This window comes from Marmota monax, unplaced genomic scaffold (assembly GCF_021218885.2).
Source record: "Marmota monax isolate L192 unplaced genomic scaffold, Marmota_monax_Labrador192_F-V1.1 WCK01_AAM20220418_F8-fsc00079, whole genome shotgun sequence".
Taxonomy (NCBI): domain Eukaryota; kingdom Metazoa; phylum Chordata; class Mammalia; order Rodentia; family Sciuridae; genus Marmota; species Marmota monax.
In genome coordinates, this window is record NW_026694099.1 from 2,273,539 (window position 1) to 2,296,106 (window position 22,568).

The 22,568-nt window shown below is 49.8% G+C and overlaps 2 protein-coding genes across 8 annotated transcripts; one reads left to right on the top strand and one right to left on the bottom strand.

Annotated features, from left to right (window-relative positions):
• The first annotated feature begins 1,122 nt into the window (after positions 1–1,122).
• On the top strand, positions 1,123–4,552 carry Ltb4r (leukotriene B4 receptor). Its single transcript, XM_046465179.2, has 2 exons — positions 1,123–1,553; positions 2,150–4,552. Exon 2 carries the CDS (start codon positions 2,159–2,161, stop codon positions 3,212–3,214), a length of 1,056 nt encoding a protein of 351 aa, XP_046321135.1. The 5' UTR covers positions 1,123–1,553; positions 2,150–2,158; the 3' UTR covers positions 3,215–4,552.
• Positions 4,553–4,979: 427 nt separating this feature from the next.
• Adcy4 (adenylate cyclase 4) lies at positions 4,980–21,897 on the bottom strand. Of its 7 annotated transcripts, XM_046465166.2 has the most exons (26): positions 21,699–21,895; positions 21,319–21,505; positions 19,841–20,038; positions 19,574–19,735; positions 18,837–18,986; positions 18,268–18,416; positions 18,079–18,190; positions 16,826–16,953; positions 16,518–16,676; positions 16,148–16,280; positions 15,785–15,958; positions 12,607–12,650; positions 12,384–12,470; positions 12,098–12,167; positions 11,688–11,785; positions 10,277–10,361; positions 10,036–10,173; positions 9,326–9,436; positions 8,920–9,104; positions 8,621–8,705; positions 8,032–8,190; positions 6,589–6,735; positions 6,176–6,283; positions 5,944–6,058; positions 5,267–5,391; positions 4,980–5,178 (listed from the first exon to the last, which is right to left on the bottom strand). In XM_046465166.2, the coding sequence occupies exons 2-26, from the start codon at positions 21,478–21,480 to the stop codon at positions 5,008–5,010; spliced, it is 3,255 nt and encodes a 1,084-aa protein (XP_046321122.1). In that variant the 5' UTR covers positions 21,481–21,505; positions 21,699–21,895; the 3' UTR covers positions 4,980–5,007. The 7 variants fall into 7 exon arrangements, with proteins under 7 accessions (XP_046321122.1, XP_058441806.1, XP_058441807.1 ...); XM_058585823.1 differs by having other exon boundaries at positions 15,785–16,280; positions 21,699–21,896; XM_058585824.1 differs by having other exon boundaries at positions 15,785–16,280; positions 21,627–21,896.
• Positions 21,898–22,568: the final 671 nt, after the last annotated feature.

Genomic DNA, 22,568 nt, shown 5'->3' on the forward strand with positions numbered 1-22,568 from the left:
AGGTTCCCTAACTTCCTGTTACATGTTCCCCATCTCTCTCACCCACCTTGGTCAGAGAGCCCTTCCTCAACTCTGCTTTCAGTTTTTTTTTAAATTGTTTTAGTTGTAAATGAACACAATACCTTTATTTCATTTATTTATGCGATTCTGAGGATTGAACCCAGTGCCTCACACATGGTAGGCAAGCGCTCTACCACTCAGCCCCAGCCCCAGCCCTGCCTTCAGTTCTTGCTGTGGTTTCAGCCCATTTCTTTTCATCATATCCTTTGCCTGACAGTTATTGGGTCGACTCTGCTCTGGCTTTTCTCAAAGCAGAGCAAGTAGGAGCACTGTGAGGTATCAGGGACCTTGCAACTTTCTTGAGAAGTGACAGGGTTGAAACAGAAGCAGAAAGGTATTCTTAATTTTAATGTTCTACAGGAGATTTCAAGGAGAAAAGGCATCCTTCCATTCAGGAAAAAGAAGGGGCTCCTTCTCTTTTCATATTCCTGGATTTCTCTCTTGGTAGGGCTGGTGTGAGGCATTTCTTGTCACTGTGCCCTTGCTTCTGCTTCTCATGTTCAGTCCAGGGCTTCAGCCTCTACTTTTTACAAGTGGAACTGGACCACCTAAGTCTGTTGGAATACAGGAAAGAAGTGATGTTGGTCTCCTTGCCCAGCCCCTTATTCTTAAAAATCTAAACTTGGCAGGGTAGCCACATGGGCAAGCACAAGGCAAGTGGTTGGGGGAAGGGGAAGAAATTTGCATTCTGTATGGTACCAAGACCACTTAGACTGGTTTCTACAACAGAAAATGGAGAACTGGTTAACATAGAATGGAACCAATTCCCCTTAAATGAAGGGAGGGATGGCAGGCGCTGGGAGAGGGCTCTTTTCCCACAAGCAGGATCATGGCTCCAACTGAAGCCAAGAACAGGATGCTGCCCTCTTTGGTTTACCAACATGCTCTCTTTAAATCACAATGTTACCTAACTCACATCCAGACCCAAAATCTCTTACATTTTCAACCTATACATCCCATTTATCTAAAGATCTACATTGTACCTATGAAATACATGCAAAATTTAAGGAAAAAAATTGGATATTGGCATTTTAGCCTTTCAGTCTGAGCCTGTTTCCCCTCTCCTGCCTTCTTCCCTCCTCCTATAATTCATAACTTTGCTCAATTTTCCAGTCTAGACCTGCATCTTTAGACCACACCCCAGCCAACTCATACTGGCACCCCTAATTCCTCTTCTAATGCCCTTTCCTGGGTTCTTTTTCATTGCATCCCACCCCTCAGGAGTCCTCCTTCTAGCTGGGCTGCCCTGGAGCACAAAGACTATCCCCCTTCCTCCCAGTTAAGGGAGGGGGTGGGGGTTTCAGCCCCACCCTCAGGAAGATGTGTCTTCCCCCTCCTTTGTTCTGTGGTACTTCCTCTCTGGTTGACTTAGCTGAAAGCACTCATACCAAGGCCCACGCCTCCGACACTGGGACAGATCCAGATTAAGCTATACCACCTTGCCCTGGCTCTGGGATTGGCATCAGCTTTCAGCTGTTTGGCAAAGCTTATAAGTAAGTATCCTAGAAACTGGGAAGGTGGTGTGGGGGACCAGGTACAGCCATGAGAGAACGTGCAAAGGAATCTCTAAAGAAAGCCCAACCAGTGTAAACGGAGTTGGGAGGATTTGACCTCAAAGCCTACCCACTAACTCCATCCCCATCCCTGTTATTTCTGGTGAACCCCTGGAAGTCTCTGGGGTCAGAGTGGGAAGGTGATTGGAAGAAGTCAAAGGGACTGAAGGGCTAAGGTTCAGGCAGGGGACAAGGGTGCTTTCAAAAGGTACAGCACTGGTGAGGAAAATCTCCCAGTTTGATTCTGGGCTTCAGGAAAGGAGTCTGAAAAGATATGAAAATGTTGTTACTGGGGATGGCTGTTTATTTTGTAATTAGGTCTGTGAACAGGAAGGGGCCCCGTGGCCCAGTTAGGAAACTAGTTTTTCTACTCAACCGGATCCCCTTAAGTCAGGTCAGTTGGTGGTGATGGGGCAGTTTCAGTGCCTCTGATGATGCTGATCTTGGAGACAGATCAGCATTTTCAGGCTAAGTGTGTCAGGGAGTCAGGAAACCTTTGGCTTCCTACCCTTATGAGTGTCCACCCTCACTTCCAGGTCATTGTGATGGCCACGAACACTACATCTCCTGCTGCATCCTCCTCACGAAATGTCATGTTCATATCTCTGTTGGCTATCATCTTACTGTCAATTGCACTGGCTGTGGGGCTTCCTGGCAATAGCTTTGTGGTGTGGAGCATCTTGAAAAGGATACACAAACGCTCTGTCACTGCCTTGCTGGTGTTGAACCTGGCCTTGGCCGACTTGGCCGTATTGCTCACTGCTCCCTTTTTCCTGCACTTCCTGGTTCATGGCACCTGGAGTTTCAAATTGGCCGGCTGCCGCCTGTGCCACTATATCTGTGGAGTCAGCATGTATGCTAGTGTGTTGTTTATTACAGTCATGAGTCTGGACCGGTCACTGGCAGTGGCCCGTCCCTTTATGTCCCAGAAGCTGCGCACCAAAGAGATTGTCCGGCCGTTGTTGGCAGCTATCTGGGTGGTGTCCTTTTTGCTGGCCACGCCAGTTCTTGCATACCGCACGGTGAGTTTGGGATTGAACAACAGGAGCCTGGTGTGCTTCCCGAAGTACCCCAACGAAAGGCACAGGGCATTTCATCTACTCTTCGAGGCCTTCACCGGCTTCCTGCTGCCCTTCCTGGCCGTGGTGGCCAGCTACTCCGACATCGGGCGCAGGCTGCGGGCGCGGCGCTTCCGTCGCAGCCGCCGCACGGGCCGCTTGGTGGCACTCATCATCCTGGCCTTCGCCGCTTTCTGGCTGCCCTACCACTTGGTGAACCTGGCCGAGGCGTTCCGCGCATTAGCGGGTCTGCGCCCTGGGTCCGGTCCCGTCGGGGAGCGGCTGCAGCTGGCCCGCCACGTGCTCATCGCACTGGCCTTCCTGAGCAGCAGCGTGAACCCGGTGCTGTACGCGTGCGCAGGCGGCGGCCTGCTGCGCTCGGCCGGCTTGGGCTTCGTTGCCAAGTTGCTGGAGGGCACCGGCTCTGAGGTGTCCAGCACACGCCGCGGCGGCACCCTGGTCCAGACCGTAAAGGGAGCCATTCCCTCTCCGGAGCCTGCACCCGCCGAGAGCATCACGGCCTCCTCTGAGCCTCTCCAATGAAGCTAACTATATGAGATCTGGTGGAAGGAAGCTCGCTTTCCTCCTCGGAGAATCCCACGCTTGCCTGACCCAGTTCTGTACCCGGGGAGAAGAATCTGCGCGGGAGACCGGGTGGGGCGGAAAGAAGAGGGTGGGGTGGGGCAAGTCAGGGCAGAATGAGAGAGCATTCTCTGGCCAGATTCCTGCAGGAAGCTTTACAATTAAAACTCAAGTCTGAAATCGCGTCAACCCTGTGAGTGGGGGCACGTGTGTTATGGGGTGTAGGAGTGCTCACAGGCATCATGGTGAGATTCCTCTCAATTGTTGAGAGTCACATTCTTTAGTTCCCCGTGATTTCCAGTTTTGGAAAGAGAACAAAAGGAGATTCTGAGGTAGGTGATCTGCAGATCCCACTTTGAACAGCGTTCACAGACTACTGAAGGAGACTGTCAAAAAAGACCACCCATGTAGGCTTCTCATTGCAGGCTTATGACTCAGGGAACCTTCTGAGATAATGGGCTGCTGTGAAACATCTTCCCTGACACCCTGGTAAGTGTCCTTGTTAAGTGTCCAGCTTCCTGCTAGGAATCTTTATCCTCTCAGCAGATGGTCTAGGGCATTACCTTCCTTTCCTCCATTTCCCAAGGAGTTCTCATTTGAGATGAAAGTCATTACATCTTGTCCCCTAGAATTCTGCACATCAGCATCTACCAGCCCCACAATATACCCTGGTACAGAGTGAGCCTGAGGGCCCTCTGTGGCTATGGTCACCCACAGGAAACAAAGACTCCCCTAAGCTAGTACTTCATAGGGGTGACTGTTGTCTTGGAGCACCTTTGGCCCAGCTTTGTTCTGATGACATTTTAGGATGATGACAGCAGCAGCGGCAGTGCTGTGTTCTGTGGATCCTCCCCATAAAAAACAAGACAAAACAAGCAAACAAACAAACAAAGAACCAATGTGAGTCCGAGAGAGAGAGAGAGAGAGAGAGAGAGAGAGAGAGAGAGAGAATAGCAAAACCGAAAGTCCATGCGCAACATCTGTAACAAATGCAGAGTATTAAGATATCTCCTGTGGATTTCAAAATATGAGCAGGCGAGAATGAAGCATTGATCTAAATCACATGTTTTATATCAGCATTTGCATAGAAAGATGCAGAAGCAAGCAAGGCAGGCATCCAATGGCCCTGAGTACAGGAGAACCCCTAAATTGTCTATAGGTCTTTACAAGAAAGCATGGTGGGACAATTTGAAAATAGCAGCTGAGACTGGAAGGAACCTAATAGATTATTTTGTAGGCCTCTTGCCCATTCTGCATTTATGTTGAATGAATAAAAGTTCAATGTCATTTTCCTGGAAATTCTTTCCAGTGTTTGTGAGTAGGGGCAGGAAAGGACATATCTTTGTTTTGAATTATGTGCCTAAAATTCTTTAAGTTTCCAAGGTATACAAAATATTGGAATCAGGTTAGTATGTAGGCAGGCCGGCCAAGAGAGTCCTCTCCTGAGCTAGTGAAAACAATCACTCCCTTCCCACTTGCTTAGGTACATGTGCACACACGTACACGTACTCAGTTTAACCTAAAAAGAAACTGAGGGGTGATTCTCAGCTACATCCACAACTTCTGACATCAATTGGCATTAGACATCCTAGAGTCTTTTTTTTTAAATATCTTTTTTAGTTGTCAATGGACTTTTATTTTATTTTATTTTTTATGTGGTACTGAGAATTGTACCCAGTGCCTCACACATGCTAGACAAGTACTCTACCATTGAGCCACAACCCCAGCCCTCCAGAATCTTTTTATTGAGGATCTTAGAAGGGATGAGAGGTCTCAGCCCAGGTGGCTGAAGGGGGTCCAGATCGTGTCAAGTCTGTGTTTAGGAAGTAGGTGCAGAGCTGCCCTTTGCCTTTGACCTTGATAACACCCCTGCTGTAGCATGTATAGCCCAGGGATTGCAGAGCCCGGGCTGTCTCCTCAGTCACCTGCAATTGGAGGAGGGGGGTGTGAGGGAGTATGGGGCATGCCTATCCTTATCCTCCTCCCCACATGCCTCCAATGTGGTTTACTTACTTGGATTTTGCCAAGGACTCCTGTAGTCTCCATGCGGCTGGCCACATTCACTGTGTTGCCCCAGATGTCATATTGTGGCTTCTGAGCCCCAATCACTCCTGCTACTACTGGTCCATGGTTCAGTCCTGAGAAGGAAAATGGTAAAGAGGAACCCTGATGGGGGGAACTGTTTTTTTGGTACTGGGGATTGAACTTAGGGGCACTTGACCACTGGGCCACATCCCCAGCCCTTTTTTGTATTTTATTTAGAGACAGGGTCTCACTGAGTTGCTTAGTGCCTTGCCATTGCTGAGGCTGGCTTTGAACTTGCGATCCTCCTGCCTCAGCCTCCCGAGTCACTGGGATTACAGGCATGCACCACTGTGCCCAGCTTGATGGGGGGAACTTTGAAGAGGGAAAAGGGAAGAGGAAGCTAAAGGAACTGGGAAAGAGGAAGGACCTGGGGGGACTTAAAGGAGAGGAGGGGTCTCTGGGGCTGGAGGATTGGGTCTGAGGGAAAGGAGGGGAGCATGCCTTTTAGCTCCTGGCCCAGCAGCTTTATGCTTCATTCATAGGAGTGAGTCTGGCAAGGGGGTCCAGGGATGGGGTGCAGAGCAGTGAACAAAGCACTTGGAGTGGGGAGAGCTTGGGAAGGTGAGGAGATACCACACTGCCCCAACAAGGGGGGGGGCTCTCACCCACACGCAGGCGGAAGTTGTTGAATGAATGCTTGTTGATGACGTCCAGCTTGGACCCCAGGGCCACTGCAAATTCCACCATGGTGCCAAGGTGGCTGCAGCTTCGCTCAGCATCCTGGCAATGGGCCCGCCCACCAGGATGGGCCAATGAGGGCACAGGAATAAGTCCCACTCATGGGACCACCAGTGAGAGCCCAAAGGAAGGTTGATAGGTAAGGAAGGGTTGTTATACCTGTTGGGCCTCTTGTCCAGAGGTGGCATTTAAGCCTGTGGCTGCCATGTAGGTGCTGCCAATGGTTTTGATCTTCTCCACCCCACTGAACTTGGGCTTGGAGAGCAGCTGTACAGAGAGGAGGCCTTGTCTCTAGTCTCTCTTGCTTTCACCCTCCCCTCTCCCAGAAGCTCAGCCTCAGGCCTTTGGAGGCTAAAGACCAGGTTGTAGAGTAGGGGATGGTGGTAGGAAGAAGAGAGTTGATAGTCAGCAATTTGCTGGAGGGAGTAGATATGTGGCATCAGAGGAAGAGAGGGGGTGCTGTGAGTGGTGGATAGAATTGGCCTCATGGCCAGAAAGTAAAGTAGAAGGAGGTACTAGTGGAAATTCCAGAATCCAGGACACAGGACCTGGGGGGCCTTTGGAGTTGTCACCTCATCAAAATCAGCAATTATTTCATTGAGTAGCCGCAGACACTCTAGCCCCTCGTGGTTGATGTTGGATTCCGAGTAAAACTCCTTGAAGTCCGGGACTGAGGCGAATAGCACACAAACACACTCATAGGACTGGTGGTAGAGGTCCTGGAGGGGGCAGGAGGCTGAGGTGAGGGAGGGGTGTATGTCATGTGCTTTCCCTTTCTGGGTCTGTACGGGGTCCTCCTTACTGAAGCCACACTCCTTGTCCCTCTATTTAAGAAGCGCTGAGAAGGAGGGAAAGGAGTAGGGCCAGGTTACCCTAGGGATATGACTCAGGAATCAAAGATTTGGTGTTGTTGTGATTCCAGGAAAGACAAGAGATTTGGGGTCAGGATAACTTCATAGCTATATATATGAAGGGACTCACTCTTAGACTCGGGATCATGTCAGTGGGAATTATTGCTAAATTATTGCTAAAAGATGTTAAGTCAGATAAATCAGCTTATAAAAAATAGCCAAGGTTTGGAACACAAAATAAAGCATCAATAGTGAGTATGAGATAAAGGGAAAATTAGAGTAAAATGATAAAGATGGAACCAGGTCTGAGATTAGTTCACAAAATGGGTGCCATGAAGTCCTTGTTAATCCTAGATTCCAGTTCTGAGTTTTCTAACAGCCAATGTGAAGAAAGAAACAGAACCTGTTACAAAATTTCCTGTGTCCACAATAGAAGAAACCAGAAGTAGAACTACTTCTGATTTTGAGATCAGAGAGTAGGTGGTAGGGACATAAGTCTGTGAAATAGCTCTTGAAGTGTTTCTTTTAACTTCCTCCAGTATACAACAAGAACATTTCCACAGTAAAGAGGGTCAGGTGATAGTGGCACAAAAAAGATAGTGCAAAATTCAATAACTTTCCAATGGTCTGATGGTAGCAAGATTTCTGAGTATCTAGAGCAGCAGCATCCAATAGGAATTTCTGCCATCATGTGCTGTCCAATATGATAGGCACTAATTGTATGTGGCTATAGAGTACCTGACATGTAGCTAATGTAACTGAGGAACTGAATTTTTAATTTTAATTAATTTAAATTTAAATTAGAAGGGCCATATACAGCTAATGGCTACCATATTAGAAACTAAGTCTAGAGAGATGGATGCATTACATCCTCCATACAACTACCATCAACACGTGACTAAACTTAAGAAACGTATGGAGTGGTAATGAGTTGGAAAAGACACGCTCCCAAGTAAGAACTTGAAATGCAGAAATTCTGTCCTCACCAAAGACAGAGTTCAAAATCTTGTGAAAAATGGAGGCACCTGCCTGACAGGGACAGGGCTTGATGAATGACTGACCCACTGTGGGGGAGTCCAGAGAGGATGGGACAAGGGCCCAGGCTTTCATCCAAACATACTCCCTATGGCATCTGGGGCTTAGGAGCCAGAGATAAGGAATTACCTCATTGCGCCTGTTCTGACCAATGAACTGGGGGGCCACATGTGCAGGGAGCACATTCTCCAAGAGCAGCCGGGTCAGGTTCTCCATTGTCTCTGTCTCTTCCTGCTCCTTTCTCAGCTTTTTCTTCCACAGGAAGTCCAGGCGGCAGTAATACTCATTCTAGGGAGGGTCAGCAGGGGACCATGAAGAGCCACAGTGCAGGGGAAGCCTCAGGTCCTGAGTGTTCATATCCCCACTCCACAATGCCTAGAAACATCCCTACCCCCAGCTTAGAGATAAGGCTAAAGGGGCAACTCTCCTTGGAGAGAGTATTCTGGAAACTAGATTCAAACTAGGGTATGGCAACAGATTTTTTTCTTAAGCATGGCCTTTCCCAGATTTGGGGATTGGGGAAAGAGGGACCAGAGAACTTGAGGGCACTCCTCTTGGGAAGTGAAAAAGCAAGAAAGGGAACAGGAAGGTTCACTTAGAAGCTTCCAAAGAGCACACCCCTTGGGCTTAACCCTGGAGATGAAAGAGAACAAGTCGCCAATATGGGGACTCCAGATTCACCATTCACAGATTCTAGGGGGCTGAGCTGAGGACTTACCTGCCGAGCCAGGACAAGGAGGGTGAAGAAGAAGATGAAGAAGGAAATAGCTCCCATCAGTTTGGGTTCCTTCAGCACTCCAGGCCTGAGGAGGCCACAGATCAGGGCTGTCCCTTGCTTTGCCCCTTCCTGATGGCCACCTCCCTGTCCCTTCTTCCCTTGTCCATGTAACCCCTCAGCCCCCCTCCTCCTTGGCCCTGTGAGTGGTTCAGGTTAGTGAGGCCAGGACAGCTCTGCTGTGTCCTCTCTGACCCCCTTCCCTGAGGTCCTGAAAACCTCTGTCCAGTGGCCATGCATACCTGGAGTCCATGGGGCCTAGATAAAGACGAGCGATGAGGCAGTCAGACAGCCAGGCGTGGGAGTGCAGGAAGAGGGAGCAGGAGGCTGCCAGCCACAGAAGGAGCAGCAGCAGCTTCAGTTCAAAGCTCATGTGCAGAAAGAGGGAGCAGGAGAGGAAACCCAGCACACAACAGTGCATGGAGTACTGTGGGGCCAGGCAAGGTGATCAGGAGGGGGCGTGTCCCATAGGACACCCAAGGGTTCCTGTCCTATTCTTTCTAGGGCCCAGGTTCTATCAGGGGGACAGGAAAGTCATCCACACAGACACAGTTCCAATCCATATTAAGGAGTGTGCCTCAACTCTAGAGGTGGGGTTACTGAGGAAGGCTCTGGGGAGGGAGATGTAGGGCTGTGCAGAATACTCACTGGGACACTGATGAGAGGCAGGGAACCGGGCAGTTCCCAGGAGAGGTTGAAAGCCATGGAGGATACATTGAGGCCCCGAAAAGGGCAGTCTGATGATGCTGGTAAGAAGAACTGCAGAAGGAGATGAGAAGATGAGGCGGCAGGCAGCTCCTTGGGCACAATGGTGGCTTTAGCTGAGTTTTGGCCAACCTAGGGATGAGTTAGGGCCAGACTCCCACAAAAGGCAGATTCTGTTATTTCTGGTGAGCAAGCCTCAGCCTGGGTCCTCACTGAGGGGAGGGAGTGTAGGAGGGTGTCTTGAGTACTAGTCTGCCATGGATGCATCTTTTCAGCTCTTCCCAGTTGTTTAACCTCTCTGAGCCTTAGCTTCCTTTTACAGAAAAGGACACACAGGAAGGAAATTATCCTTTGGCTGGGGTATAATTTCCTGGTGCATTTCAGGGATAGAGTTCTAGGAACTGTTGTAAGTTCTGTAAAAATCAGCCAACTAAATAAAGTAATAAGTATCTGCCCACATAGGAAAAAGATAGGAAAGATGTCAATGTGTTATTAATAACAATAATGCTCAGATGATAGGTTGTGGGAGTCTATATTTTTTTCCTTTATATTTTTACAACATTTTCTTTTGGCCTAAATTCAGCTGCCCTCCCAGAGCCAGGGATCCTTTTTCAGTCCCTGATGGAGGTGGATAGGGCCTCCTTTGCCCTCACCAGGCTAGTGATGGCCATGGTAAAGACCAGCAGGATGGTGGCAGTGCCCAGGGCTACTCGCAGTCCAGGCCGTGTGGCTACCAGGTTAGACAGTGCAGGTAGCCAATGCAGCATCTTGGGACCTTTCTGGACACACCTCTGTGGAGGGAGCACAGGTGTCTTAACCACTGGGCTGGGTTACATTCTTCAAGCCAGGTCATGTCATGGCTCAGCTTGCCCCTACCACCCCCATCCACCTCACCGTCAGGTACTCTGAGAAGCAGATGAAGAGGAGGAGAAGGAAGAGGAGGAAGGTGATGCTGTAGGTGATGGCCAGAGCTGGGGGCCTATGGGAAAACCAAGGGAGGCCTTGAAGTGCCAGAATAGGCTCTCTGTGCTGTGTGGGTGCTGTGGCAGCCAGTTGGGAGGTGGCAGGGGGAGGTGGGTTAGAGGTGCTCCTGGGGATCTAGTTTAGTTAAAGTGGTCCAGGCTGATAAAGAACATTATGTTCTGGTATTTTGAGAAAGCTGAAGGGTCTAGGACAGGGTTTAGGTGGAACAGGAACCAATAGGGTGGGGACAACACTGAAGGGAGGTGCTCACAAGAGTGGCTGAGACTGTATCAGTCCAATTTCTGGGCCAAAGCTCTTTAACCTGGCTGAGTGTGTGTGTGTGTGTGTGTGTGTGTGCGCGCGCGCACGCATGCTCACCCACATATGAGCAGTGTGAGTGCTAGGGATTAAACCCAGGACCTTGAACATACTAGGCAAGTACTTTACCATTTAGTGACATCCTGAGCCCCTCCCCTTTTTAATTATTTTTTAGTTGTAGTTGGACACAATACCTTTATTTTGTTTATTTTTTTATGTGATGCTGAGGATAGAATCCAAGGCCTTGCACGTGCTAGGTGAGTGCTGTACCGCTGAGCCACAACCCCAGCCCCCATCCTGAGCTCTTTAAAAAAAATTTTACTTTGAGGGACTGGGGCTGTGGCTCAGTGATAGAGCACTTGCCTAGCATGTGTGAGGCACTGGGTTCGACCCTCAGCACCACATAAAAATAAACAAATAAAATAAAGTCATTCTGTTCATCTACAACTACAAAAAAAAATTTATTTGAGACAGTTTCTAAGTTGCCCAGGCTGACCTTGAACTTGCAATTCTGTTTCCTCAGCTTCCTAAATGGCTGGGATTAAAAATGTGTACCACTGCTTCCAGCTCTGGCGAGTTTTGAACAAGACTTATACCCCTCATAGCAATGGACTAGGAACAAGGGCGTCCCTTTTTTTTGTGTATGTGTGTGCGCTGATTGAACCCAGGACCTTGTACATACAAGGCAAGCACTCTACCAACTGAGCTATATCCCCAGCCCCTATGAGGGTGAGCTTTCTAAACTTATTCATTTATTATGAGATTTGGTCTTCTCAATGAGAATACAACTGCTCTCATGGGAATGTTGTCAGCACCCAAAGAGGTAAGCAGGTGAAAGTGCTTGGGTACATAATATTTAGATGAGGGCTGTGGTTGTCCCTGGTTCTCCAGAACACGTTTCCTTAGTAAGTGCCTGAAGCTGAAGGGAAGGGGTGAAGGAACAATATGTAGGTCAGGGGTCAGGAAGGGCAAGGCGATCAGTCAGTGTATGACAGCCAGGACCTCCCTTGACTGGTGCTCTCACCTGTTTGTCACCAGCATTTGGATGATGAAGTTGGACAGGAAAACCAGGAAGGTGCAGGCTACATAGTATTTGAAAGCAGGAAGGGCAGATAGCCGGTACTGCAAGGGAACGGGCAGGTGGGCATTGATAGTTGCCTACCACTATCCTCATAGCTCTCCCTCAAGTTCAGTTCCATGTAGCCCCTACCAGTTCTTAAAGGAACTGTGCCCATACCTCCTACTCCCACCCAATAGTCATCCAATCTACCGGATGATTTTTCCTTTATGAGAAAGGCAAAAGCCCTCATCCCCACCCCAGGGTCAAAGACTTACAGACCTGGGGAGGGGAGGGGACATACAAGGCCTGACCCCTCTGGAAGGACCAAGGAAAGAAAGATGGGAAATCCTTTGGTGCCCCTCTCCCCTGCCTACCTGTTTCTCCATCTCCTTATCTCGGAAGTACAGTGTCAGCAGGTTGAAGTCCTTTGACTGTTTCCACTGTCTGGTGGGAGGTAGGGCAGAGGGCAGTAAGCACCAGAGAAGACCAGGCAGGGCAGGGGAGGGTAGGGCAAAGGAGAGAGCAGGAGGAGGTGGTCAGGTGGGTCTTCCCTCTAGGACAATTCCTCACTTCCCTTCAGGCCCTCAGGGGAACATCATCCCTCTTCCACCATATGACTTTGGGGCCTGCAGCCCACCCAGTCATCTTTGCTTTCCATACTTCTGTGAGTTGAGCTGTTCGATGACCTGGAAGAACTTGGCATCTCCAGTGTCCAGCTCATCATCTAGTCCCCGGAGGGTCCGGCTCCTGCATAGTGACAAACAAGTCTATCACCATGGAGATTCTCAAAGTATCTGAGCAAAAACTGCAGCCCCCCCTACCAGGGAGAATGGAGATAGGTCACCCAGTCAGTCCATTGTCAAAAAGGTTCAGGTCTCCTTACCGGTCCAGGCTCCACTGGGGGCTGAAAGAAGCCAGGCCCTTCTCCTGTTGGGAGAACATGAGGGAGCAGTGAGTGTCACCTCCACAGTGAGGGAGATCACAAACTGTACTGTGATGTGCCCCTGTCCCCCGCACACATGCTCTGTGCATGTCCTTGACCTTGGACATTTGATCTCGCTTTTTCATCTGTTTCTACTGATTTTTCTCTCTTCCCCACCAAATCCCTTCTTCCCTAAAGGAACAGTTCAAACCATTTATTCTTTAAAGTTTCCTCTTGACTAGAGACCCCCAGGGTCTTATACTCTTTATTTCCTCATAGTTTTCATAACTTTTAACTCCAGCAACCCTTTGTCTTTTATATTTATGATGGGCTGTTGATTCTGTGTTTCCCTTTCCTAAAGACTGCATAAATTCAAAGGCAGGGACTTTCCCATCACCATTGGATGCCAAAAGAGGGAAAAAAAATTTGTTAATTTAAACTGAAGTGACAATTCAGAATATTGTGACTCTGACCTTTTGTGAGATTAGCCAGGCTGAGCTGAGAAGTGGTGGGGGTGGATAACAAGGAATGAAGAAGAAAAGAGAAGAGGAAAGGAAATCAACCTGATTATAGATATTCTCTTCTTCACTGAAAGGAATGCAGTGTATGAAAAAATAGGAAAATGAGCATGAAAAGCAACTGCTCAAGGAGAGTATGAAGTACAGTGGGCCACAGTCCAGTCAAGCAGTATAGTGACCATTCCTCAATCCTTCCTGTTTCCTTGGTTAATGTGAAGGAAGTAAGGTCACAGGGTTACATCTTCCCCTAAACCAAAACACGGTATATGGGACGAGGGGTTGGGGGAGGGGGTATTGTATGGACCCATCTAGGCATTGATATATGCACCTTTTTTTTTTTTCAAACTACCTATTTATCCTCCAATATCTGTAAGTTATTTAATGGCAGGGAAAACATTTATTTTAATCTTCTCAAGAATTAGCCTAGGGTTGGGGATATAGCTAAGTTGGTAGAGTGCTTGCCTTGTATGCACAAGGCCCTGGGTTCAATCCCCAGCACCAAAAAAAAAAAAAAAAAAAAAGAATAATTAGCCTAGTACCTGCCACAATAGGTGCTCAAAAATATGGAGGGGTGAGCTGGGGTTGTGGCTCAGTAGTAGAGTACTTGCCTAGCATGTGTGAGGCACTAGGTTCGATTCTCAGCATCACATATAAGTAAATAAATGAAATAAAGGTCCAACAACAACTAAAAAAAATTTAATATAAAGGGGGCCTTCGGGTATAGCTCAGTGGTAGAGTGCTTGCTTAGCATGCATAGGCCCTGGCTCCATCCTCAGTGCTCTCAGTTCTTTGCCCCTGCCCCCCCCCGCCCCCCCCCGCACATACAAATTGGAGGGAATACAAAGATGAATGGTACATACAAATACAACTCAACCAAAGTTTTACCTTGTTTAAAAATAGGCTGATGGTGACACTCAGAACTTCTTTGTGTGGGGGGCGGGGGCAGGGAAGTACTGGGGGTTGAACCCAGAAGTGCTCTACCGCTGAGCTACATCCCCATCCCTTTTTATCTTTTATTTTGAGACAGGGTCTCATTGAGTTCCCAGGCTGGCCTCAAACTCCTGCCTCAGTCTCCTTAGCTTCTGGAATTACAGGCATTTGCCACAGTGTCTGGCAGGATTTCTAACATTTGATGGAGTTCCTGGAACTTCAGGGACTGAGAAGTGGAATTCCTGGGCTAGCAAGGTCCTGCCTTAGGAGATAGAGGGGTGACTGTTCCTCCACTCTGATATATTCCAGTCTGCACACCAGAGTGTACAGGAGGTCTATCGTAGGTTCTGGTGGGCATCCCTACCACAGGAAAATTACACCCAAGGTCATCTTGCAGTACTGGGCTTGTGGTAAACCCCCCACACAACTCCACGCCTACCCTGGAGATTTCATCCTGAAACAGTCAGTGGGGCTTTGGATTCTTTCTTCCTCTGCCTTCTGCCAGTTTAATCCTTTGACCTTTACCTTTCCCCATGCTAAGACTAAGAATTAGTCCTCTCCTGAACCACTGCTGCCAATGCTCCCTGACTTCCCAGTGTTCAGTGATCTTTGGCCTTCTTTCCTGCTGGATGGGAGAGGAGGAAGAATGAAAAAAAGAAAAAGTACTCTGAAGACATCCTATAAATGTAACCAGGTCTATCCAACAGGGAAGATTCCAGGGAGATCTGTGGAAAGTTGATGGGAATGCTGAACAGATATGGGGAAGTCTAAGAAAGATGAGAGACAGCAGGCTGAGAGGACAGGGACTTTACCCTGGCACATGCCTTTAGGAACATGACCAGGGTCCCTGTATGAGGGAGTTTTGACAGCTCATAATGGAGCATCAACCTCAAGAGCCAGCCTGCAGGGTAGACGTAGGCTCCTCTACCCATATATGGATCACTAGTTACCCCCAGGTGCTACATATGGAATCCGCCAGTGATTGGCCCTACCCTAGCTCCACCTAGACAAGGGGTGGGTGACTACCTCTCCTTCCCCACTACCCTTCCTGTTCATGGTGACTTCCTGCTTCAAGGCCATGTGTGATTTTCAATTCCACTCATTTTATCCATGCACAAATTCTGGGGAATTGGGGCAACAACCAATTTGGCCCCATCTCCCCATTTCTAGTGGGAGTTAAAGAAGAGGGGTGGGGGTTGTAGCTCAGTGGTAGAGCACTTGCCTTGCAGGCGTGAGGCCCTGGGTTTGATCCTCAGCACCACATAAAAATAAATACATAAAAATAAAGATATTATGTTCATCTACAACTAAAATTTTTTTTGAAAGAAGAGAGCGTGTAGATGTAGAAATTGCATTAAGCAGTGACATCTCCTGCTGTGATGGGTGTGCAGCACTGGAGTGAGACAGGAGGAAGCAGAGTGTATACTTCCTTTGTGGTGTCAAGGCAAGGGGAGGTTGAGGAACAATGCACATGTTGCATCTTCTCTGAGGTGAGCTCGAGGGCAGTGGTCTTTGCTCTTTCCACAAAAGGAAGTGCAAGGACAGGCTGGACCAATGGCTGGGGCTACCAGACAGTTCATGACCTTGGGATATCACAATCTTCAAGTGACTCACTGGTCAGGGATGCTAGGAGTGGGACTTGAGGACAATGGGGGTTGTTATGCTGGGGCTTACAATGGAGGTGCACATACCGGGAGAGGGGTAGAGGTGGACACAGGACTGTCTACGTGGCTCAGGTGGGCGAAAGGCTTGGCTGCACCCCAGGACTCCAGATAGCGGGTCATCAGTAGTGATGGGCGCATCTTGTGGCCCTCCAGAGAGGACAGTAAGCCTCCTGCAGTTCCCTTCTCATCCTCCTCCTCAGCCTGGGGCACAGGAAGACTGAGAATAAAGATCACAGACATTTCCCCTTTTCTCCCCAGTCCCCTTAGAGGCTTTTGTCCCTGCCCTCCACTAGTACCCAGGAACTCAACCCCTGACATAGAAGAAGAGATCAGGCCTATTGCCTGTAGGTGGTTAGCATGGTGTAGTCCATGGGGTTCCTGGTCTTTTACCCGAGGATCAATGACCAGGTATGTAGGCTCCCCTAGCTCCCTAAGGTATGGGTCCCGGGATTCCACAGCTGCATCCTCCACAGCATAAGCCCCTGCCAGCAGGGCCAGGGTAGCCCCTGTGATGTGCACTCGTCTGGAAGGAGAGGGTAGTAGGAGTCATCAAGGAGGGCCTCCAAACCTTCCATTTCTTTCAAAGATCATTCCTGTAAGAGCGACTTCAAGAAAGGCCCTGTGTTACAATGGGTGCCCCCTCCATGCCCCAGGATCTCCATGAGCTCCACATGAGGTTGTGTTCATCTTACGGAACTATGAAAAGGGTGGCAGCATGTGGGCAATCTCTTGCGTGGTTGCCTGGGGCCTCAGGTCTCACCCTGGTACACCACCAGCTTCCATGTGGTTGGCCAGCGTGACGTCATGGGACCAGACGTCGTACTGCCACTTCTGCAGCCCGATGACTCCGCAGAGCACACTGCCTGAGTGCACACCTACACGCATGTTGATGTCCACACCAGTGGCCGCCCGCAGCTTCCTGAGCAGAGTGTGTGGTACAGTCTGAGTCCTGCCTTTAGCCCTGTCCATTCCACATTCCTCTTTCTCTCAAGGAGAACTCCACCACCTGGACTGTCCCCTCCCACATCCATCCCTCCATATCCCTCCTGCCCACCTGCCCATGCTAACCTGATGGCCCGACACATGTCCAGTCCCATACGCACGCAGTTGATGGCATGGTCTGGCAGTGAGTGGGGCAGCCCAGAGACACAGTAGTAACAGTCCCCCAGGATCTTGATCCGCATGCATTCATGTTCCTGGTAATGTGGTGAGGGGAGTGTATAGAGGAACCTGATTAGAGGTCAGAGGGGTCGGAGGGAGTTGGGAAAAGTAGGGAGCGAATGTGGTATTCCTGAGAGTCTTTGAGGTTCTGAGTATCAAGGTCAGATCTAGGGACTCCCTTAATTTGATATGGGGCTAATTAAAGTGTCCCCTGTGGATTTTTTAAAGAAAGAATTCCCAAATTCTGGAGTGTCTCTGGTTCTCCCTAGTTTGGTGTGTGTAGGGTGTAACTAGATTTGGATGGAAGCAGTCTCAGTATGGAAGGGCTTGAAGGGGTGCAACAACATAGACTGAATCCTGGGGTTTGAGTAAGTGCTGCTGAGGTTGCAGAGAACAGAAATTTCTCTTCCCCCTCCAACTTCTCTCAACTTGGAGGACCTGAAAATCTCTCTAGATTTTTAAAAATTTTTTTTAGAAATACATGCCCCCATCCAGTACTTAGAATGAAACAAGGGGTGCACATTCCCAGCCCTTTTTAAGGTTTACTTGATTTTTTTTTTTTTTTTTTGGTACCAGGGATTGAATTGGGTGGTGCTTAATCACGGAGCAACATCCCCAGCCCTTTCTTTTCTTTTAAATTCTGAGACAAGACCTTGCTAAGTTGCTCAGGGCCTCACTAAATTGCTGAGACTGGCTTTAAACTTGTGATCCTCATGTTTCAGCCTCTCAAGTTGCTGGGATTACAGGCGTGTGCCACCGCACCTAGCTATATTTTAAAATTTTGACACAGGGTCTTTCTTAGTTGTCTAGGCTGACCTCAAACTTGCCATCCTTCTGCCTCATCCCCCTGAGAATCTTGGATTACTGGCATTTGGGATTTGGAACATAAAGTGTAGAGATACCTATGCTGGAGCTTTAAGCATACTTGGGGGCATTATGGTTGGGACATCTGGAGAGAGGTTGAAAAGTCTCTTCAGGTTTGAGGTGTATGGTGAGTAGCTTCAGACTAGGAATGTCTGAGAGAGTCTCCTAATTCCATGGGAGTATCTGGGGCTCTGAGGTAGGACTGGGATCTTAGAAGACAAAAGCTATCCTTGGAAGGGGCTCCCCAGGATGGGGTACATTAGGATCTCTGAGTGGGGAAGGAGGCCCTCTCTGACCTTGGCAATCTGGTCGAATTTGCCAAAGAGTTCGTTGAGCATGAGCACCAGTTCCTTAGGGGAGCACTCGCTGGCCAGCCGCGTGAAGCCCACGATGTCAGCATACAGTACACTGCACAGGATAGACCACATCAGTGGGGCCAGGGTCTCAGCCCACAGGCTCTCCCCTTCAGCCATCCTTCCTCATACCTGACTCCCTGGTGCCTCTTGACATAGAGGCTGTGGAAATTGTTCGTGCTCTCTGGTCGTGACCCCTGTACAGCCTGCAGCCGTGCCATTATCTCTGCCTTCATCTCTCGGGCCAAGTAGGCAGGTAGGATTGATAAGAGAAGGTGTTCCTAGAGGAGGTCATTATGAGCACCAACCATCCTATACCCTAACACCAGGAGCCCCAGCCCCCAAGTCTCCCAGAAGCCCACAGAATGCTCCACCTCTACTAGGATGCCCCCCCAGGGGCCCACCAGGGCACAAAGCCAGCCATGCTCCAGCACCCTATCCTGACTAATCACCTCTAGGGACTGAACTCTCAGTACTAACACCTCGATTAGAATTCTTCACTTCATAACCATCTTAAGTTTCAGCTTGTTTGAGTTCAGCAACAACCTTCCAAGATAGGCAATAGCCACATTTTATACAAAGGAGAAAATGCCATAGAAGATCAAATGAGTCACTTAGCTTGTGAAGAAACCCACTTGTGTAATCTAAACAACTCTTTTCTCTGAGCACTGGTCCCAACCCTCCTTCTAGGCCCAGCTGACCTGATGCTTTTTCTCCGTGTCCAACCTCTGGCGAGAATACAGGGAACTGAGTGCCTCCCGGAATGTGGCACGCAATGCTCTCTCCATCAGTGCCTTGTGGTATGCTCCCACCACATTGCCACACAGGAAGAACACTGCATTTGCTGCCAGCTGTAGGTGAGGAGTACCCTCAGAGGGAGGCTTTAAACTTTCGATCTTCATGTTTCAGCCTCTCAAGTTGTTGGGATTACAGGCGTGTGCCCAGGTGAGGTTGGGGGAGTCTGTAGTTGGGATTGGTCTCCAAGACCTTCTGGGCTCTATAGTTAGTGACCTAAGCATCCCTAGGGCCATTCATCTTCCCTGCTGTAGATTCTTGACTGTTGGTCCATTATGGCCTCTTAGGTCTAGAAACTTCTGCATATATGTAATACCATCCCACCATCCTCATCCTCTGCCCACTGTAGCTGCACAGAACTACTCAATTCCTGATTTACATTCTCTGTGATGGTTCCATCATCTGTATCTCCATATCTGGCTCCCTTAAGAGCCATGAAGTCTTTCCCTTTGGGTCGGGAGCCCTCTTCTGGTATCAGTAGGTATCTGCACTGGTGTATCAGCTCCACCAAGGGGATCTGTATTTGTATCTGTGGGGGTTTGTGTTTGTATCTTGCACTCAGTGTTGCACCCTACCGCAGTCATAGCTCAGCAAATGCAGCAGAGCTGGCCCTGGGCACTGCCTGGGCTACTTGTGTTCTTACCTGTGGCAGCAGTGAAGGATGGGAGTCCTGCTGCCGCCCAAGGTACAGCCCCACGACCAGCAGGTGCAAGAGAGAAGAGGTGAGACCTGCAGCAGCAGCATCCCTCATGCCCAAGGGCAGCATGGCATACACCGTGAAGATAATGAAGAGGAAAAAGGACACCTGAAGCAGGGTGGGACTAGTAAAAGGCCTACTTATGCTTCACAAGGCCTGGGGCCAGGTCCAGGCTAAGGTGGTCCTCCATCCCTTGCCTGCCATCCCTCTCACCTGGTCCCAGGCGCTCACTATGCCTCCAGTGAATAGGAAACCGTGTCCTAGAGCCAGCAGCGCAGCCCACACAAGGCCTGACAGGGGACGAGTCCAGCGCTGGAGTCGCTGCTCCCGGGAAGCTAGGCCCAGAAGCAGGGAGAAGCCACCCAAAGCGCATAGCACTGTGGTCAGGAAGCTCAGGTCTGAGGTCAGCTCCTGTGGGGAAAGAGTGCATTAGGCAAGATTAAAAAAGCTTGGGAAGCTAACCAAAGGTGAGGAGGGACGACTAGATAGAGGAAGAATAGATAACCCCTCACGGCAGTTCTGAAAGGGCACCTCAAACCTAAGTACAAAAGAAGCATGACACCTCTGCTTGACATTCATATTAGGTTGAACTCTAAGAAATTGTCTATGTCCTGCTGTTTTTATCTACAGGGATCGGTAATTTCATATCGTTCGACCTATTATTTTGTTTGCATGATGCTGCAAGCCTGCAACATCTACCCAGAATAGGCTTCAATGCCAGGCTGGCTGTTTGTCAATCTATGATCTTTCCGCGCCTCAGTTTTCTATCTTTCAAACGGGAATTGTAGCACCCTCCTGGCCTCTGGAAATAAGTGACCAATCTTAACTCACAAGATGGCACTTAGGAAAGAAAGTCTCCAAATCAGATGATTTGGATGATTTGCTCGGGAGAATCCCCGCCCCAGGAGTCAGAGGTTGGAAGCCTGGGGTTGGCGGGAAACAGCAGGGGGCGCCTGGGCTCCGCCTTGGTCCCGCACCTCCCTAGCGGCGGAGGACTAAGATCTCGCCACCTGCCCTGCCCTGACGCGGTAGTCCCCCTGGGTCCCCGCCCTTTGTCCCCACCTCTTTCCGGACTTTGGGGGTGGACTCGGGTGAATTGGCCGCACCCAGTGACTTCCCCACCTTTTCTCCAAGGAGTGAAAAGAAACCCCGGAGCAGTGTATTTCCAGAAATGCAATTGAAGACCTCTTCTTCCTCAAAGAAAAACTGAAAATGGGTTTCTTTGGGGACTAAATGAAAGCGGGATGGAAGGTGCCTTCTGGGAGTCTGTCCCACATTCCCAATGTGAGAGAGAGAAAACCAGAAACTTATTTCCTCCAGCAGCTTGAGTAGAATTTCCCCTCTGGAAAACTGGAAAATCTGGTATTGGATTGTTCTAGAATCAGCAGACCACAAAAACTTATAAGGTCTGTTAGAATTCTGTTAGAGTGAAATGGGAAGTATCCAGGACTCAGTTAACCTTCCTGGGCAGACTCAGAGACCAAGGCCCACGGGGTGTTGTGACCTGCCCAGGGTCACCACAGTTCATAACAAGGCTCAATGCTTCTTTTCCCGCTCCCAGCAAAGAGAACATTGAAAAGAAGATCCCACAAATCCCAACTCCCAAAATGTCAACTAGGCAGCTACCCTTCTCTGGGCTGCAGCAGAGTCGCGGCTCTGGAGCATGCCCCAGAACCAGAGGCCCATCTCACCCTGCCGCTGGCCCAGGCGACGAGGAGCAGCGCCACTAGCGTGCAGAGGACGATCAGCAGCAGCAACAGCAGCAGCGGGTACTGCTGGCTCAGGCTGTAGTAGGTCTCATAGAAGAGGTCTTCTTCGCTGGGGGGTGGCCGCGGGCTGAAGAGGCGCGCCATGGTAGCCCTGTCCCGAGCCCCAGGCCTGGGGTGGACCGGACGCTGGATTATTTTCAGAGCCCAACCGGCTCCACGGTGTCTTTCTCACCTGCCCCAAGGCCCTTCCCTCCGCGCCTCCAAACTTGAGGCAATCCCGGTCTGCTTACAGGCGCTCCCTGCGGCCTCCCAGCCCGCTCCCAACTGGCTCCCAGCTGGCGGTGACCGGACTCCCTGCTCACCCCAGCCTCTCCCGCAAACTCAGGCTGTGGAGGTGCCTTAGCAAAGTTTCATCACCGGGGAGACAGGACTTGGAGTTGACGCTGCAAGGCTTTGGGTTCCCACTTTCCCCCGAACTCACTGCGCGCCACACTCCCGCAGCTGGGAGGCTGGTTGTGGAGTCAGGCTCAGTGCTACACTAGTGGCTCAGAGCCTGGGGCGACAGGCGCTTCCCTCTCGGCGCCACGGCCCCCTCCCACTTCCCCGACAGGACAGCCCGGCCCCTTCCCGTGCCGGAGCCGACTCCCCTGGCTTCCTCCCCCAGTCGGATTGTGTTCCCGAACTATCGCCTTCAGTCCTAGGTCCGCTCAAGAAAGGGGAATATGGACAGTGGGAGAGACTGTGGGGTCTGCCTGATGGGATGTGCCAAAATGGGAACTGAACATTTGGATGTGGGGAGACGGAAGGAGGGCTAGAGTGAAGCCTGGCAAGAATATAAGGAAGAGTGTGAGTCCTGGTGGGCCAGTTGGGGGCTGGAATCTAAGTCAGAATAGGGACACACACTCCTCTCCACTCCTGGCCTCTCTGGCAGCAGTTGTGGCAGAATCTGAATTGTCCATACTCCCACCATGTCCAGCTCTGGGAGCAGGGAAATCTGTGTGGAGCTTTGTGAGATATAGCTTTCCATTTCAAAAATGCTCCCCAAGCTTAGGAAGCAAGGTGTTTGTGAGCCACTGTGGTAGCCTTGTGTGTTTGTGTGTGTGTGTGTGTGTGTGTGTGTGAGAGAGAGAGAGAGATAGAGAGAGAATATGACAGTAAGGGGGCTGATGGGAGAGGGCCTGCAGGGATTCCAGTAGGGTAGGAGAAGGGCTGGCATCTTTGATTTCCCACAA

Coding starts and splice junctions, on each gene's coding strand:
- Ltb4r (XM_046465179.2), top strand. CDS start 2,159: ATGGCCACGAACACTACATCTCCTGCTGCATCCTCCTCACGAAATGTC.
- Adcy4 (XM_058585823.1), bottom strand. CDS start 21,480: ATGGCGCGCCTCTTCAGCCCGCGGCCACCCCCCAGCGAAGAAGACCTC. Junction 12,471..12,606: donor CCCCAGTGGAGCCTGGACCG/GTAAGGAGACCT, acceptor GTCACTATGCAG/GAGCCGGACCCTCCGGGGAC. Junction 10,174..10,276: donor GCTTCTCAGAGTACCTGACG/GTGAGGTGGATG, acceptor CTCCCTCCACAG/AGGTGTGTCCAGAAAGGTCC.